Below are 19,311 nucleotides of genomic sequence, written 5' to 3'. Positions count from 1 at the left end.
GTTTGGAGATGCTCATGTTTTATCATTAGGGATATACAGTCCATTATCAAACGACTAGAACACTGCAATTAACCCTACAATCATTTATTTTGGCTCTATCTGTATGGGCCTCTTAACCCCCATATATGTAGTTAAGCCTGGGCATCATTAACTATAGGCTTGTCAGGAACCTAATCTGGCTCATCTTCTTATTCACAGTCATTTTTATCATCACAAGTTAAATTAATAAACTTTGATTCAAATAGTTGCACCAGTGCGAAAGTCTCCATGAAACCATCCATCCGTTGTCTATACCAGTTTATCCAGTGCAGTGTCGTTGGGGGTCTGGAGCTTAGCTCAGCTCATTAAGCAAGACACATTCACCCAGTAATTGTAGAAATAGAACATTAATTTCAATTTAAAACAGAGATTTTATGTAAAACAATATTTGAAATGCTGTTAGTGCGTCTGTAGCATCCTTCACCTCACATTGTTGTTCTCATAGAATTAAATGATCAAAAACTAGCTGACATTTAGCAATCTAAAATATTTCATGCATCCTTTAAAGAGTACCTATTATGCTTTTGTGATTTGTCCCTTTCCTTTAGTGTGTTATGTTTTTTTGTGCATGTAAAAGTTACAAAGTTACAAAGACCAAAGACGATGAAACACTTCTCCTGAACTCACTGAAACGCCTTGATTGAACACCCGCCTTTTCTTCCGTAACGTGGTGATGTCACCAAGTAACACATTTGCATAATACATGCCAAGCGGCTTGTTTGGCACACCCTTATACAAAGCTAGTTAGAGCAGAGCCCAAAGAGTTTGGTTGGGTTAATCAATCACAACGGAGTGGACCAGCTGACCAATCAGAGCGGAGTGCAGGAGCTCAAACAGAGCATTTCAGACAGAGGGTGAAAGAGGTGCTGCAGCACAGCCGGTATCAGAAAAATAAAGCGTTTTTTGAATATTTAAGCATGTAAACATGTTCTAATAGAAACCCAAAATATAAGTATGCACCTGAAAATTAGCATAATAGGTCCTCTTTAATGTTAATGCAGACAATCGAACTACGAGAAGCCAAATTAAGTACAAGAACAGGAAGTAATGCATGTCAATATATCTAGATAAGCTAGCCAGCTAACTAAAGATTGACACTGTCATTAAAGAGGAGTCAGTATTTAGACATTGCTTTCCAAATGGACGCTCCTAGACTTTTTGTCTAATAGGCTGACACACTTAAATTACATTACTGTTTTACAAATGACTTTGGAATTGCATATACACAGTGTAATGAATGGGTATTCACAAATCAGGCCATTGTTAGGCCCCTCTTCAGGCATTATGAATGTTCCATTAACATGATGTCCAGTATTAAATCATGAAATGTCCAGCAGTTGGCAGATATGAGTGTTGATTCTAAACGAGTTCAGTCAGTCTTATTTAAAAAAAAAAAAACAGCAAAGGAAATATCAACACTTCTTTCGACAGTACATTGTAGATTTGCGAGATATTAATGTATCTCTAATGAAACATTTTTGTTAAATAAAGAATCACATTCTTTCAGTGGAAATTTCCTCCAGCTTTTCCTCATACATCTCCAGCCACAATTGAAACATAAAATGACTAATTATGGTATAATTTGAAAATGCATTTGCTGGTCGGTGATTAATCAAGCCACTTGTAAAATATAGTCCCGTAGTGCCTCCTGGTTAACATATTAAAGAACGTATTAAATTTTAATGTTTAATTATAAAAAGATCTCTAATTAAATATTTATGACTTTTAATGATTTAGGTAGTGATTTTGATTCTTTATTTGTGGTGTGTACGGCACTTCAACAGCTGCCTTTGAAAAACAAAAAATTGAGTTGACTATTCCAGCTTTTAATAAACTTCTTTTTGGTCCTTTAATAATCCTTTCCAACTATCCTACAAATGCATTTTTTTCTTTTTTGCTGTTAAATGATCCTCGCCTCGAATTGGCCACAGTCCAGGTGCACAGCAGTGTGTACTGTATGCTAATGGTTTAAATGTAGAGCACTTGACAAATGAACTTGAACTTCAAACCAACAATGGAGTTATTAATGTTTAAATACCTTCTCAGCTCAGTCAGAGTTAAATTGATCCGTCCTCTTTGCTCTAAACAACTGCGTTTATGAGATTTGTTGAAATTCAAGATGTTTATTGGAAACCTACATTTCCTGTTGTATTTTTTAATATATAGCCCCTTTATTCTGGTTTTCCATTCTGTATGCATGCTTAGCACAAACATTTCTTTGGTTTTTGAAGCAGACAGACAAAAAAAATTAAAGTAGTGCTCAAGAGAATTGCTTGATGGTTATGAGTCTCTCAGTGGAAATCAAAATTACAAATTACAAGGAAAATAGCCGTGCAAAAGCTCTGCAAACTCGGTATTGTTTACCCCTCTTTGTATCTCATGCATCTAAATTAAGCCATGTAAAAACAAACTTCACCCGGCATCCCGCAAATTCCAAATCAGTAATGTTTGATAATGATTATGCATCACCGTGCTGAGCCGAAATGCGGGAGGGAGGAGCGAAGAGAGACTGGAATCGATATGAACGACACATTCTTCCCATCCACGGCGGAAAGGGGATCTATTATGGAGAAATCATGATTTATGTCAATGGTAGGAGGGATGTCAGGTTGAGCAAGGGATGGAGGTACGAGCCAATAATGATAAATGCCCTCCATCCATGTGTCCACCCAGCCCCCCCAGTACACTCCTCTGTGACCAGAGGTGAAGCTCTCCAGCGTTCGCCTTCTTTCCGTCTCTCCACTGAGCTGGCTCTCTTCAGTATTTGCACCACCACACCTCACCCAGTCTTGTGGTTCCACGGTCTCTTGTTATACAGATATAGTCCCTTCTTCTTCTCTGTTGTGCTGTCCATATGTTGTTGTCTATTCCATGTGATCTGTCTATATGGAGACCAGTGCTACTGCTCATGATGGATCCCAATGATCCAGCGCTTTAGGGAACAAGGAGCGAGGCAGTCACCTTTAAGCTGTGGCTGAGCAATCTGTCACTGTCAGACGTCCCCGTCCCCCCCATACATGCAACATGGGCCAGAGAGTGAACTAGAGGAAGAGGAGGGGATGAAGAAGAGAAATGGCGAAGATGGTGTACAGGAGAAAATCAAATATACCAGATGGAGATGGAAAAAAAGAAAGAAAAACAATCCGTTCATCTGGTTCCACCTCGTTCAAATAACATCATCTTTTGATTTATCCAAAAGACAGTAGCAATGTGCTTGTATGTATGTTGAATTTTGGGCTGTCAAAGTTAACGTGATAATACGTAACGCATTTTGACGCCACTAATTCCTTTAATGCATTAGCACAATTTGCGATTTTTAGGTTGTAGCGGTTTTAAAGCTGGAGTGAAGATACACATGCATCATATGAAACTAGAAAACTTAAAGAATCCATTGATGCCAACCATGTCATGCTAGATTGTCGCGAAAGAGGCTAAATAACGCTCTAAACTTATGCAAAATTTGAAAAAAACTGGCATGGCCATTTTCAAAGGGGTTCCTTGACCTCTGACCTCAAGATATGTGAATGAAAATGGGTTCTATGGGTACCCACGAGTCTCCCCTTTACAGACATGCCCACTTTATTATAATCACATGCAAGTCCTCGTCAAGTCAGCACACTGACAGATGCTGTTGCCTGTTTGGCTTCAGTTTGCCATGTTATGATTTGAGCATATATTTTTATGCTAAATGCAGTACCTGTGAGGGTTTCTGGACAATATTTGTCATTGTTTTGTGTTGTCCAATAATGAATATATACATATGTTTGCATAAAGCAAGCATGTTTGTCCACTCCCATGTTGATAAGAGTATTAAATACTTGACAAATCTCCCTTTAAGGTAAAAAATGTGTGATTAATTTGCGATTAATCATGATTAACCATGGACAATCATGTGATTAATCGTGATTAAATATTTTAATTGATTGACAGCCCTAGTTGTATTATAAGAATAAAATAAAATTAACAGGAATGTTTTCATTTCAATTGTATTTCTACAATACACTACAATGCACACGTTTTAGTGTAATTAGTGCGCTGTGGGTTTGACACTTTCTGGAGTTGGTAATGATTTCATTTGAGTTTAATTAGTATTGAGTTCTGCATCAATAAAATCTGATACAAATGACAGCTTCATTCATGACAGAAGTGCACACTGAATTGGTCATCAATGCGTTTAGCAACAAATAGTATCAGTAACAGTGGTGTTACACTGGAATGATTTGCTTTTATGAGAGCTGTTTGATATGTATTGAATGCGATGCTCGGTGATAACCATGGCCACCCTGACCTGTGTTTGCATGCTCATTCTTGTTCCTCCTGAAGTCCAAAGCAGCTCAGGTAAGCCGATAACTGGAGGACTGACTGTAAATGTGAGTGAGTGTCTATCTGTGTTAGCCCTGTGATCGACCAGCCAGTGTCTCCCTACCCCAGTGTCTCCCTACCCCTCCTTACCAATGACAGTCAGTATATAGGAATACGCAGGTAAAGTCAATGAATGAATAGATGAATGAATTAAAGCATTACACTGCTTGTGCTTCGCCAAAAATAACTGCTTTGCACGCATTCAGCAGGTGTCCATTGTGGATGTGCGATAGGATCTTTTTCACTGCGTGGTAACAGGAGGGCAAGAGGCACCTAGAGTGTGTAATTGACGGAGACAGATAGCAGTCAGATGTGATTAGTTCCGACAAGGCAAGCAGTCCATCGGTGGCCTGGCTGACAGAAAATAGACAAGTGCAAACTGGCACCTAGCTGTTTGGACTGCAGGACAAACACTCTAGATATCACATACTGTACAGCATAGTCTATCTCCCTCAAGATAACTGTAAAAATGCTTAATCTTACCAAGTATATTGGTCAAAATATAGGGACTTAAATGTGTCTTGAACATCGATGAAAAAATACTACTCTTGAACATTACAGGCTTATGATACAGCACTTCCTAATACTAGTAAAATATATATCAAAATTAGTTTTCCTAGCTAATTTCAAGATCTCTTTTTATCTTGAAAGGCCTAAATGTTACATCTCATTTCAAGAAATCTTACTAAGCGAATTTTCAAGGTTCAAGGTTCTTTATTTCAGTTCCAGCAAAGCAGGTTTTTTCAAATATGCTCATAAAAATATGTATATATAAAAGGAGAAATCACACAAGTAAAGTAAAAGCTAAATGATAATCTACGGTATAAAATAGTGCAGTTAAAATATAAAACACAAGAAAATATAAAACAGTAATGTAAATTTGTAATTTTGTTGAAAACTGAATGCAAATGTATATGTCACTTGTTCCATTGGCAGATATTTTTTGCTTATTTCAAGCTAAAACACCTTGTATTCATTGTTTTTTTTAACTTATTTTTATAGTGGCCTTTAATCACGCAATTAAAAGGTCTTAATTTCTTCTCCTTTTAAATGGAATACTACATTTCTTCCACAGTAGGTCACCTAAAAGGCACCAGTAAGACTATCCATATAGCAGTAGGAGCTCATTCTGACCCAACATCAACCGTGCTTTACTTTACATTAGTTTGCAGCTGCCATCGGTAAATACCAGCTATATGCTTTATATTGACTTTGGTAGTTTGACCTCCTATAACACCCTCTGAAATATGCAAATAGTCTACTTTTCTCTATTTAGATAACCACATTTCATTTTCACAGCTATGAATTTAAATATAAAAATTCCCGGTTGATTGGCAAATAGCTGAAATAAAATCTAGTTAACATGCTGAGGTGCATGAGTAAATAAGAGAGCCCCGGTCTCCATGTTTGCCATGTGGTACACAGATACCTCCCTGCGCTTAAGCTTCTAGCAAACAGGATTGTCTGCGGAAAATTTACATATAGGATAATCTATATCCAAATGCACCTGTGTTGAAAATGTAAGTCCATAGGTGAATTGGCTATTACCTTTCAATTAATTGAGAAAATAATAAGAATTTTTCTTTTCTTACACTAGATTTTTTATTGATGTATCTAGCTACAGTTTTAGGATAAAGCTAAACGATTAATCTTATTGGATTATAGTTAGTAATTAGAGTCAATATACTGTAAAGATTGGAGATGTAATTTTCATGTAGGCTGGTGTAAGACAGAACAATAGCAGAGGTAGTGGTGCACAAACAGCTGACAGAATGTCTCTGCCGAGCAGGAACACGATCTAAATACTAATCAAACATCATTTACAGCTGGCTTTATTTGAGGCTCCTGAGAGACTGTCCCATCCCGCTTCCTCGCCATGGTAACCAGGGATTCATTTCAGAGGTGTCATGCTGCATTATCATCTCACCGGCTCATCCACTCCCCCCTCCGCCCTCTGGCTCGCTCGCTTTTGTCCCCCCCCCCCCACCCCCCCCCCTCTGTTCAGACCCTTCAATCTCAAACCTGCCCAGCATCCTGGAAGGAAAACATCTCCTATCTTGCTCTCGCTCAGATAATACACCAGTGGGATCTCTCTGCCTTACACACACACACACACACACACTGAGACACACACAGACACTTGCAGGCGCACATGCATACAGAGTAGACAGTAGACACTCCATCACACACCATCGCAGCGCCTATTCAAACATACATTGGAGTATATGTCTGAAAGGTGCTTCTGGACAGTGTTAAAGTCCTGTCTGTGGAGGAAGCAAATGTCACACTTTTTGTTGAACCTCTGCATTATTTGTAATTCTGAAATTTGCTAAGCATATTTACTAGGGCTGTCAAAGTTAATGCGTTAACGCAAATTTGTTTTAACTCCACTAATTTCTTTAACGCATTAATGCAATCGATTTTTTGAAACTAGAAAAACCTCAAGAATCCATTGGTACAACCATATCATACTAGCTTGTCGCGAAGGAGGTTAAAAAGCGGTCCAACCTTGCGCTAAATTTTGGCGAGAATATAATGGCAATTTTCAAAAGGGGTCCCTTGACCTCTGACCTCAAGATATGTGTTTGGAAATGGGTTATATGGGTACCTACGAGTCTCCCCTTTACAGACATGCCCACTTTATGATAATCACATGCAGTTTGGAGCAAGTCATAGTCAAGTCAGCACACTGACAGCTGTTGTTGCCCATTTGGCTTCAGTTTGCCATTTTACGATTTGAGAATATTATTTTTATGCTAAATGCAGTACCTGTGAGGGTTTCTGGACAATATCTGTCATTGTTTTGTGTTGTTGATTGATTGCAATAACAAATATATACATATATTTGCATAAAGCAAGCATATTTGCCCACTCCCATGTTGATTAGAGTATTGGATACTTGGACAAATCTCCCTTTAAGAATCATTTTGAATGGATAAAAAATGTGCAATTAATTTGTGATTAATCACGATTAAATATTTGAATCGATTGACAGCCCTTATATTTACTTCAACTCTCACCAAAACCCACTGCATTCATAAACCCAATTTCGACTGCAGGAACTTTCGCCGGAACTACCAACCTTTTGAGGATCTCATTGCTTTTCGACCGCAAGGACCAGGGTCTAAATCAAGTTCCGAGGCTTTTTCACCCCCAGAAAAGGCCCTGGTAGAGGGTTTGGGGGGTAGTACTTCCTGAAAGTACTCGTCCCATTTCATGTTGCTTTTTCATACGTCACGGACTAATTTGCCTAATCCTAGCGGATCTTTAAACCACTATGGTAATGCAGACAACAATGGGCTGAAGGAACCTTTTAGTTCCTTGAAAAGTAGTCCCGCGACTACAATTTCCAGGAACTTCTTGGCGGAAATAATATATATAATATAATATTGTCAATATACTGCCTTTATCTGACATACAAGGTGGTAGCCTAACTTCCGACTCATTGACTTGCCAAAGGACACCTCGACATGTGGACAGGAGGAGCCGGGAATCGAACCACCTGCGGTTAGAGGACAACCTGCTCTACCTCCAGGGCCACAGCCGCTCTTATGCCTGGTTAACCCACGCTATGTTGTTTGTCGCAGCTTCTCAACCCACCTCCCCTCCACCTCTCTATCATCATCATTCATCCCTTTACCCAGCCTTCTACGCATCCATTCATCCTCTCATTCCCTCCTACACTCAATCTTGTGCACACCTCTCCTCCATGCTTCAGGTATAGGGGCTGAGACGCCCGAGAGACAGATTCCCACTATTGAGTCATTTTCCTTGCATGACCAGCTCAGTCCAACAAACCTCCTGCTTTATTCATCTTTACAACCATTTATCCTCCCTCTACATCCATTCATCTTTTACACCTAGATGCTACCTTCACACTGTTTAACCTTTAATCATCAGGTGGCATGATGTCTTTGCCAGTAAACAAATCACTTCACATGTAAAAGTGCAAGAATTGTGCTGCATCGCAGTGGTCAGAACATCTCTCTGGTTGTGTCTGACTTGACGTATTGTGCAGGAAGAGGTCAAGATGAACCATGATAGGAGCCATGTAAAGCAAAATCTATGGAAGAGATCTGTAAAAGCAGAGGCGCGCGCAGATGTTTCACATGCTCATTAACCTGTGCGGAAACATCCGAGCCTCATCAACATCCTTTCCTCATGAGTGAATGTCATTTGGTAAGAAAGGGTGAAAACATCTTAAATCATACTCAATATGCACACGCAGGTTGTTAAAGACAGTGATAATCGTCTTGCCCTATGGCAAGAAATATAAAAATAGACTGTAGAAAGACGAAAATGTATTTCCCTCTGGGATCAGCTATGCCAGCGGTGGGTCCAGAGGACGGATAATTCGAGCACTTCTTTGTTTACATGAGTCTCAGTGATCTGAGGGCATTGGGGAAGCCCTGACCCCCTACATATGCTGAAGAGTGAGATTTGGCATGTTGCCACATCAAGCGACACCAGAGGCGTGCGGAGGGTTTACCCTTTGTTTTGTGCAAAATGGCTTCCTGAGGCTGCAGTTTGTAATAACAAAGACAGTGAAGCCCTGTCTGTGCGATATGACATGGCTGCCTGCCTCATCATCGGCCATCGCTCCCCCCGGGGACTGTTACAAATACAGTTAGCGTTACTGGAGAATTTTCTTTCGTGAGCAATGAAGGGATAAAAAAGAAGAAGAAATACATTATTTCATATTGAAATAATGGAGGGAAATTTCTTTCAGTCTCCAGGCACAATGTTACACTTCATTTCGATGTTGAAACAGTGAAATTACCCACTGGGTTCCAGCAAATACTCAAATTATTATTCATGTTATGTTATGTTATGTTGTATTTTTTTACCTCCACATTATCCCTCAGTCATTGTTATGCTACAATAAGACTAAAGCTGGGCGATATGGCCAAAATCTACCATCCCAATTTAGTTCACTTCATATCTCGATAACAATAAATATCATGATGTAGCAAGGTTTCTGATAATTTCTGGCCTATTTGTGTGAATTAAATGCTTGACAAATGAAATATTTTCTCATGTTATTAAAGACTCTAGTGCAAAATAATTAGATTTTCTGAGAAATTTGAGTTATTATCAATTTAGACAACGCAATTGTGTATCACGATATCTCGATATATGGTTTCATCACGATCTGATTCCACTGAAAGATGATAAATCATCATCTTGAATTATCACCCAACCATAAATAAGACATTGGTGATTATATACAGTACCTCTTAATTGAAATTTCAAATGTCTGTTTCTGTATATGTTTATATTTATGATTATTACAAATATGTAGACAGCAAAAAAAGCTAATTGCATGAAAATTGTTACATAAGCTGTCATGAAAAAGCCCACTCAAGGTTTGTATGTATAAAAACAAGACAATAGCGTTAAACAGGAAGTAGAGTGCTTTATTTTTTCTAATAGTGATGGTGCACAGACAAGCCTGCTATAAAAAGAAGCAGTGTGATGGCCCATATACTGTAGGTCTATGTGAACAAAGGTCAGGCTAGTGAGGGTCACAACCTCAGTGGAGCAGCCGACCTTCATTTCTCCTGCACCTGGTGCCACCTGAAACAAGAGGCAGCTTTAACCCCATCCAGGTTCCATTACTGAGTTGATATTTCTCTCCTGTTATACTGTTTTAATGGCACATTAATCAGATTAATATGCTTTAGGGGAGGGGAGAGCATCTTGTCAATCTTGGCTAAAAACACAGAAGTTTAAAAATGAACGAAGCCTCGGGGTGAACCATCAAAGCCCTGATAAATCTAATCAAACTTCAAATACAAAAGCCAATAATGATACATTCAAGGCAGACAGGAAAGGAAATATTTATTGTTTGTTTTTTTCAAAACCTAAAAAGGGATAAAAGAATGTCACTATCTGTTATATGGTGAAACTCATTGCTAATATTTAATGACAAACCAAATATGTTCACCCACGTGTTTCACTGGGCCTACAAAACTGCTATAACTCCGTGCATACTGTACACTAGAGCTCTTTGAATGGGTCATTACATTAAACTATCTCTCCTAATATGCATCCCACAGCCCCATGTACTGTACGCCCTGGGGCTGCCGACACAGAGAGGGAGGTCTAATGGTCTGCAGTATTAGTGGGTTAATTGCCATGTCCTGGTCTCCATTGGATTGTGAGCAGGGCGTTTTAGTTTAATTGTGAACCATCCTGTCCCGTAAACCCCTCCACACCAAGCAGCCTGGCACTAGTGCATGGTGGGATTATTAAGTGTTGGAGATGGTCTTCATGATACACTTGGGGGGGCTGACCCTGGTAGTAGACTGCCACCTACTGGCACCATAATAAAACTAACCCCTGATAACAATGGGGCAATGGATTTTTAAAACCCTGGCTACATAACAAAGTGAAAGTTATTCTATACAGTTGTCAGTTTATTTTTGCATTTAGATAGGTGACTTTCCACTATGTTTCCTGACCCCAATATATGTGTCTCCAGCCACAAAAAGAAATATCAAATCTATTCAGAATACAACAAGTCTTATGATATTAATCCAAAAGACATTGAATCTACCCAGTCATGGTGTTTTCTTTTTCTTAGGTCTACATTATAAGCGGTTTGTTGTTCACTCTAGTTATCTATGCTATCAGATGATTTTCATAATTATCAACTAGTCCTATATTACCCAACTGAAAATAGAGTGATGCAATCTGTTTTTTGATTGGCTGTTGCATAAATTTAAAGAGGACCTATTATGCTTTTGTGTTTTTCCCTTTCCCTTTAACGTGTTGTATCGTTTTTTGTGCAGTTAAAATGTGCAAGCAATTGGAAGATAAAAAGCCCAAAGTCCACGCCAAAGGGAGTTACTCTACCGCATAGAAACACTGCTCCTGAACTGCCTGAAACGCCGTGTTGCCAGATCTCAACAATCAACTAGGTCTATAGAAACAAGCCCCAAACAAGCGACCTTATACACTCACTTCATATATGTATGAATTTATTTTGGATTGCATGCATTTCACCACAACGGCAAATTGTGCTTGTATACAAAAAAGGCAAACTGACTTCGTTGAATCATCCCCCACTTGGGGGTGAATCCTATCTTTAAGTCCACACTCTTTTTCCCAGTCTTTGTTATATTTTTTGCCATATTTCTACAGTACCTGACATTATTAGCTAAACTCCATCAACCCCGCGAAGATTTGTCTCACAACAACACTCACTGAGTGGCGGCGGTGGCGGTGGCGGTGAGTGACTATCAGTCATCTGTGTGTGTGTGTGTGTGTGTACTAGACCGGTATAGAGGAGAGAGAAAGGAGCAAGCCCAAATAAGCAACTACACCTTAGAAACAAGCCCAAAACACCGCAACCCGTGACTACCAATATTTGTAATTAACTTTTCAGGAAAACAAGCTCAAAGTTGCTCATAATAAGCGAACTTGGCAACTCTGCTGAAACGCCTTGCTTGAACTCCTGTCTTTTCTTCCGTAATGTGGTGATGTCACCAAGTAATACATTTGCATAATAAACGTGTTTCAGACAGATGGTGAAAAGAGGTGCTGCAGCACAGCTAGTATGATAAAAAAATTGTTTTAAACATTAAAGCGCATGTAAACGTGTCCTAGCAGAAACGACAAATACAAGTATGCACCTGAAAATAAGCATAATAGGTCCTCTTTAATATAAAAAGTTCCAATTGTTTGCACTTAAAGTAATTAAATTGCACGCAGCCTTACAGTTCATTAAAGAGGTTTATAATTTGAACACTTCTCGATAATCAATGTTTTATTTTTCTATTTGTGCTTTATTATATATATTTTTTATTACCCCTCAGTGGCATTCTTTATTTCTGTGACGGCAGACATTAAGTAACACGTGAACAAAGAGAGCTGACACATAAGCAGAACCCTCAGTTGTGGTCCTTTTCCTCAACCTTGACTGACTGCACAAGACATTTACATTTTAATGGCTCGAACTGCATCAGAGTGAAAGCTCAGCTGAAAGCGCGGGTGACTGCCTCCCGAACGAGCCGCTGAGACAAACCAGCTCCCACATAAACATAAAAACAAAAACCTTGACATGGTCGTAAAAAAATCTTTTGGCTGCACTCCACATAATCAATCGTTTTATCAGATATAATCCACCATGCTGAGGGCCAGAGTCTCTGGTAAAGAATAATCTGGCAGGACAGACTAAGCCTCTCCAGGTCATTGTGCCATGTATCTACAGCCAGAAATAAAGTAGAATGTGGATTGTAACTTGTGAATACTTGACATTATCACTATGTGAAGTGACAGAATATAGATAATGATTCACTTTTCATTCCCCTGAAATTTAAGTGGTTTAATTATGATATCAAAAAAATCTTCATCTCTTAATTTAGACACCCAGAAACCTCATGTACATCAAACCATGTGAGACTCACTCTTCTGCTGCGACTACAGAACCTTCTTTCTTCCATAAAACTAGTGAACATGCCAAAAGCAATCAGTCTTTATTTGTTTAAAGGCCAAGAGACTTCCCATACAGTTATGTGATGAAGAGATGGCTGCCGGTTTAATTTGACATCAATAAGTCTTCATGACCTGCCATGTATGGAAAACAATTCTCAGAGTTCTGAACTTCAAGGAGCTGATTTCAGTGGTGCAATGTAACTAAGTACATTTACTTAAGTGCTGTGCTTAACTACAATTTTTAGGTACTTGTACTTTAATATTTCCATTTTATGCTCCTTTATACTTCTGCTACACTACATTTTGGAAGCCAATACTGTACTTTTTTTACTCCACTACATTTATTTCACAACATCAGTTACTAGCTACTTTACAGATTTAGATTAATAATACAAAAATATAAATCAACTAAGAAATTCTGATGTATTATATATTATCTACCTGGCGGTACGTAAAGTAGTTGAAATTAGCTGTTCCTTTACCAGTAGCAACATTAGTGATGTTTACACAATAATCATATTCTAATAATATAATATATATATATTAGTAAATATAGTATATATTGTAAAGGAGCATTTCTACACTGTGGTATTAGTACTTTTACTTAAATAAAATATCTCTGAGTACTTCGTCCACCACTGGCTGGATTCTCCTCGCAGCTTCTTGTTGCCTGCTAATGTGGATCTCAGTAAACGTTGAGCTCTGAGGTGTGCTATACATTCAATAAACTCACTCAAATTATACAAATTCTTTGTAATTCTACCATATTTAAAAGAAAATAGTTTGAGGTAAACTTTTCTCGTACAGGACCCCGCTCATTTGTCAGTGTCTACGGTCCACAATACGGTCAAATAAGATACCTTCAGTACAGTCTAAACATAGGCCCACCATACCTTCCTTTTTTCGCCATTATTCAACATTCAATGTTTTATTTTGTGTGTGTTGAGTATGAAATTACACACAATTTATGAACAGATATTAATTGTATACACTGTATGATATAATAGGAAAATAAGCCAAATGAGAACTATACAATATGTCATACTTGTTATCATGCTGCCATCTAGAGGTAAAGAGCTGTAGGACAGTTTTAATGTGGTGCCCTCCCATATTAACATGCTTCAATTACACAGAGATGACTGAGAAATTCATAACGGTGCTGTTGTTTGTGCTTCTATAGTGGTCGATCAAGTCAAGTGTATTTTAGGCGTATAGATAATGCAGGATTTCCGGTATAGGCCTTTTTCACAACAGACACTTTCACTTGTCAAGCACAGGTGTTGCAAGGTAATTCATGCAATATGAACCACTATTTGAGTATATATTATTGTCTGAGATAAGGCTTGATTTAATTTGTTTTTTTATGTAACACTCATGAACAAATATGTTATCAATTAATTACTCATTAATGAGTCAATGACAATACTTTAAAACAACAATTTATTTTATTATTAACCAGAGGATTATAGATATTTGAAGGGGATTTGGTTTCCTGGGTATGTGGTTGCACCAGCTGTGATGCTGAAAGAAAGATTTGTTAGAGTATAAAGGATATGCACAAAGGACATGAGGTTATATCTACAGATTTAACACACGCAGATGTGACCCAAAGTTAAAAACTCATCTTTTACACAAGGATTGATCTTGCACACTGTACAATTTTAATTGTGTTGTAGGAATCAATCGGATATTTGACTCACAGCCTGCGTCGGTAAGTTAGCTAAATCATGTGGTTACTTTATGACATAGCACTGGGTTTCATCTCAGGGTCTGATGATGCTGAGGTGCAACCACATTTTGGAACATACACAAATGAACAAATTGCTCTTTATCCTTTGAGGCAGACTTTACAGTGTGACATAAGAACAAAGTTATGCATAGCTGATGGGTCCTATATGTATGAGTGTATGTATCCTCTGAGGCTGTATGCGGTTGGAACTACAATATCAGCTCGTAGGAAAATATCCGTCATCATTTGTTTTTGTTTCTAGAAGAGAAACCGTATGACTGAACACAGTGGAGTGTTAAGAATGTCGGGCCTACGAATACAAAATCATAGTGAAACCAAAGATTCAGTTTTACAAACATTTTCACATGTGATTTCTCAGATTATAGTCAGTCGTGAGGCACTCATATTGGACAGGCAGTTTATTTACAAAGAGCAGACCCATACACAAAGAAAAGAAAGTAATGATGGTCCAAAGAACGTCGGGCGATGATGGGGAATTTCAGAACAGATCTCAAAAATCAAAGCACTGTTTCCCTCAGTCTCTAATTGCTACTGGATCAGGGCATCAAAAAAAGGTACTTAAAAACATACAATCACCAACGGTCATCACCATTTTAACTTTATAAAAATATCACCATGGTGATCCACAGATTCACAGATTTTGACCGTGGACAGAAAAGACATATTTACAGTAAATCCACACAAAAGGGAAAATGGAGAAAGAAATCATTTGGGAACAAAAAGGTCGGAGGAAAAAAAGATGAGCAGTGCAGAGAGGGTCCCAAAAGGCAAAAGCTTGAGCAATTCTTGCTTTAAGGTCTCTAAATGGACACCTCTTAAGCTTTTTCATTTGTCCTGTAAAGACCAGACAAATACATCAGTTAACAAGGAATCATAAACACAAAATACGTTCTAATATTATAATAAATATAATAGATAATATGTTCTCCATCTTCAATTGTGTCTCCAATTTGACATACATGCAAAGTGACCTGTGTGAGTTAAGATCGAAACATTTATCCACTGCTGGTAAAAAGGTGATTTACTAGAAAAGAAATGCTGTTTCAGTATTGCACATTTTAATAAAACCTAAAATGAGAATGAAAACATACATAAACAATTTGGTATGACAACAACAGAAATAATGACAGGAGATATTTTTGGATATGTTGGACAATTAAATGCCATTACCATTCACTATCAATACATACCAATTGAAAGGCTAACAAAATGCACATTAGGATTTATCCAATCCTATTCTGCCAATTATTTTTCCCAAATATTCCTCATTCTTTCTATCGATTCATCTGTTGGCAACCATATCAATATTTTAATAAATAAGCAAATAACAAAATACCCGGAAGTAACGTGTTGCTACTATACTTTAAATACACTATGACAAAATATGACCAGTGTGCATGTGACGTAGATTTCAAAATCACATAATATCAAGTGTTAGTGTACCATGACAGGACAACATTATCTTTACTGAAATGTTAGAATGACAGAGATGCAAGGAGAAGAGGGGTGGTTTAAGTGAAAAACAAGTTAAAAAGCTAAAAGTAGCCTAAAACTTATATAGACTGGAAACATATTTTTAAAAATAGTTTATAAAAGGTAGAGTTTTTCACTCAGGTAAGAATTCTTTAACTCTTTCAAATCTTTTATCCATTGTTTTAGGTGTAAACAAACATGATTTATAGGTCAAGAGACCACGTCTCATGATTGCACCAACAATGGGCCTCATGCAGGAAGCAATATACAAACAAATTTTAGTTTAGTATCCACGATTTGTCCTTATTTTGTTAGTACCCATTGATTTCTGCGATTCACCAATGTTTTATTTCTTGCTCTTCTTTGAGGTGTTAGAGAAAAGTGGTAGAGAGCACTCTGACCAAGATAAGAAAATAACATCTTGTTTCCACGGTTCACAAATTGTTTGTCCAACACAAGGAAACATACGTTTTAAATATGAGGAACATTAAAAAAACAACTTATGAATATCATATAATCAAATGGTTTAGAGTACTTATACTGATTGTATTTTTAAATCCATGGGCTAAATAAATACTATTGGTCCTTTGAGCCCAATTAAGACTAGAAAAACAATGATATATATATATACACAGTATATATATTATGATATTGTGAGCAATTTTCCTGTAACGCCAATACTGACGCTCTGGAAAATCACATAATTACTTTAAGTTGATTTAACAGAAGTTCTTCTTCTTCTTACAGCCTTTTTTGGTGACATCTCTCAAAAGTTTTGGGGCATGTGCCAACGTATTAACACATGGCACAATAGCTGCCCTTCTAGTGTTTAGGTGGCGTCACCTATGCTAATAATAAACAATCGGCCACACACTTCCAATTTACTATCAAGTTGGATTCATCTTTCAGCACACTTGGATTATAACAGATTTGGATGCATGGTTAAGAATGCATCTGGAGTTGACTTCTCATTGTTTCTCTTAACAGAAAATTAAGAGAAATTAATAACTTTGAGAGAATGTTGCTACATGAGGCCCATTATTGATTTTTTTAGTCTTAGACAGTGTGAATAGAAGAAAGAGCAGAACGATCAACCAGATCAGAATTGCGTGGCAAGTTGGAAGAGGTATGGTCAAAACAAAAGGGTCAGGTGACAGTGAGTGAGATGTGCTCTCAGCATCAGACGGAGATCTCACCTCATAGTTGTTGAGCAGTACAGCCAGTGTGGACAGACTGACAGGGTTTAGTATATAGCATGAGCCTGCCAGTGCTGAAGGAGCAGGGGGGGAAGACGAGAGGACGCAATTGAGACCAGTGCATGAAAAGAATAACGACAGATTTGCATCCATATATTCACATAGAATAAAAGCCATTGAAACCCTAATCGCACCTTTGCTAGATGTGTGGAAGCTATTCATTTCAAATGAACAACATCTATGAATTAATAATACTGTTTAAAAAATGTGCAGACTAGCAAATGTGCATTTGACTTGAAACTTGACTTAGACTAATCCAAAAACTTGATTAATTGAAGTAAATTCATATCAAAACATCCTTTTACAAACTCTCACACACTTTAATAGGCTACTCGATCAAAATGTAAGCACAACTACGAGCCAAGTAATCTTTTCTGTAGGCCTATAAGGCAAGTATTCTTAGACTTTTCTATATACTTGTCACTATGAGCCAAGTATACTTTGACTCTTCTGTATACCTGTCAGTGTAAGCCAAGTATACTTTGACTCTTCTGTATACCTGTCAGTGTAAGCCAAGTATACTTTGACTCTTCTGTATACTTGTTATTATGAGTCAAGTATACTTAGACTTTTCTGTATACTTGTCACTATGAGCCAAGTATACTTAGACTTTTCTGTATACTTGTCACTATGAGCCAGGTATATTTAGACTTTTCTGTATACTTGTCACTATGAGCCAAGTATACTTCAACTTTTCTGTATACTTGTCACTATGCGCTAAGTATACTTCGACTCTTCTGTATACTTGTCAGTGTAAGCCAAGTATACTTCGACTTTTCTGTATACTTGTCAGTGTAAGCCAAGTATACTTAGACTTTTAAGTATACTTGTCAGTATGAGCCAAGTATACTTTTGTTAAGTATATCTCTGATAAGTACATACAAAGTAAACTGAAAGTATACTCTCTTATTTTAAGTTCAAAAGAAGTATACTAATATCACACTTGAATAAACTTCATTTTGGCAAGTACACACCTGTTATTGCACCATACAACATGATACATTTATGACAGGGGTAAGAGATGACATACCACAATGTGAATGATGATACTGAAAGTCTAACACATCACTCTCACTCCTCCATGTGGATGAAGTATGGGAATCCAAGGTGAAAATGACATGAGTGAGGTGAGGAAGAGTGCCTGTTTTTCTATTATTAGGAGCAACTTCAGCTAAGACCACTAGATGACTGACATAGTGATGAGAGATGAGGTGGAGTAGGGTGCCCTCTGCTGGTGAACCGTGAGATGATGACAGGATGACAGCCAGATGGGAGAGGATCAGGACAGAACACTGGTGTTCTGGGAATCCACGTCTTGCATGTTCATGACATCTGTACTTACTCCGCTCTCGTACAAGGGGTTGTCGAAAGCCGACTCTTCTGTCATGTTGTCATATGGTGGCGAGGACGTCGGCATTCTGACAGTCTTCCCTTGGAGTCTGAGTAAAGAGGGAACATCCTGTAAAGGCTCATTTGATTGCATATGAAATATATAGAGTTTTTTTTAAAGTTACTACTTACTTTGTAAAGTAGATGCAAATCCCGAGGACAACCACTAAGATGATTGCAGTCGGAATAAAAACGGCAAGGGTGATATTGGTTCCCGTCATGCTATAATCCATATTAACAACTAGAAGCGGAAAACAAAACAAAAAACAGGTATTTGTGTGAAATATGCACAAAAAAAGAAATATCAATATAATGATATTGCATTGTGTCGAAACATGGCTCACCATCTAGCCTGCGTTCGTTCTCATATTGGGTTGATGATGCTACAAAGACAAAATTGCAGTTAAGTCAGAGTTGTGTAACAAAGCACAATGCACATATTACACTTACAAAATCCGTAACATGTAACGTGATCTATGGTGCACTGTATTTCCAAATATGACAATTCAGCCATTCTCATTCTCAGAGGTCAAATACCGATGCTTTGTCACGCTACACAAGGCACCCTTTAGCATCGGCATTAGACGCACCGGGCTTGCCATT

The 19,311-nt window shown here is 37.9% G+C and overlaps 1 protein-coding gene across 2 annotated transcripts in view; it reads right to left on the bottom strand.

Moving 5' to 3' along the window:
* Positions 1-14,266: 14,266 nt before the first annotated feature.
* Positions 14,267-19,311, bottom strand: part of LOC119475568 (seizure protein 6 homolog) — a 138,053-nt gene continuing 133,008 nt past the window's right edge. The window contains exons 14-18 of one of the 2 annotated variants that reach the window (XR_005203826.1): positions 19,053-19,091; positions 18,841-18,949; positions 18,350-18,758; positions 17,260-17,333; positions 14,267-15,424 (exon numbers count right to left, since the gene is read on the bottom strand). Coding sequence is in view for 1 of the 2 variants with exons in the window: in XM_037748401.1 (XP_037604329.1) it covers positions 17,307-17,333; positions 18,662-18,758; positions 18,841-18,949; positions 19,053-19,091 (272 nt within the window). In the remaining variant the exon portion in view is untranslated. The remainder of the gene's footprint in view (positions 15,425-17,259; positions 17,334-18,349; positions 18,759-18,840; positions 18,950-19,052; positions 19,092-19,311) is intronic. The other variant, XM_037748401.1, reaches the window with a different exon arrangement.

Source organism: Sebastes umbrosus, chromosome 17 (genome assembly GCF_015220745.1).
Source record: "Sebastes umbrosus isolate fSebUmb1 chromosome 17, fSebUmb1.pri, whole genome shotgun sequence".
NCBI lineage: Eukaryota > Metazoa > Chordata > Actinopteri > Perciformes > Sebastidae > Sebastes > Sebastes umbrosus.
The sequence above is the reverse complement of the archived record's forward strand: the minus strand, read 5'-3'. Positions and strand labels throughout refer to the sequence as shown.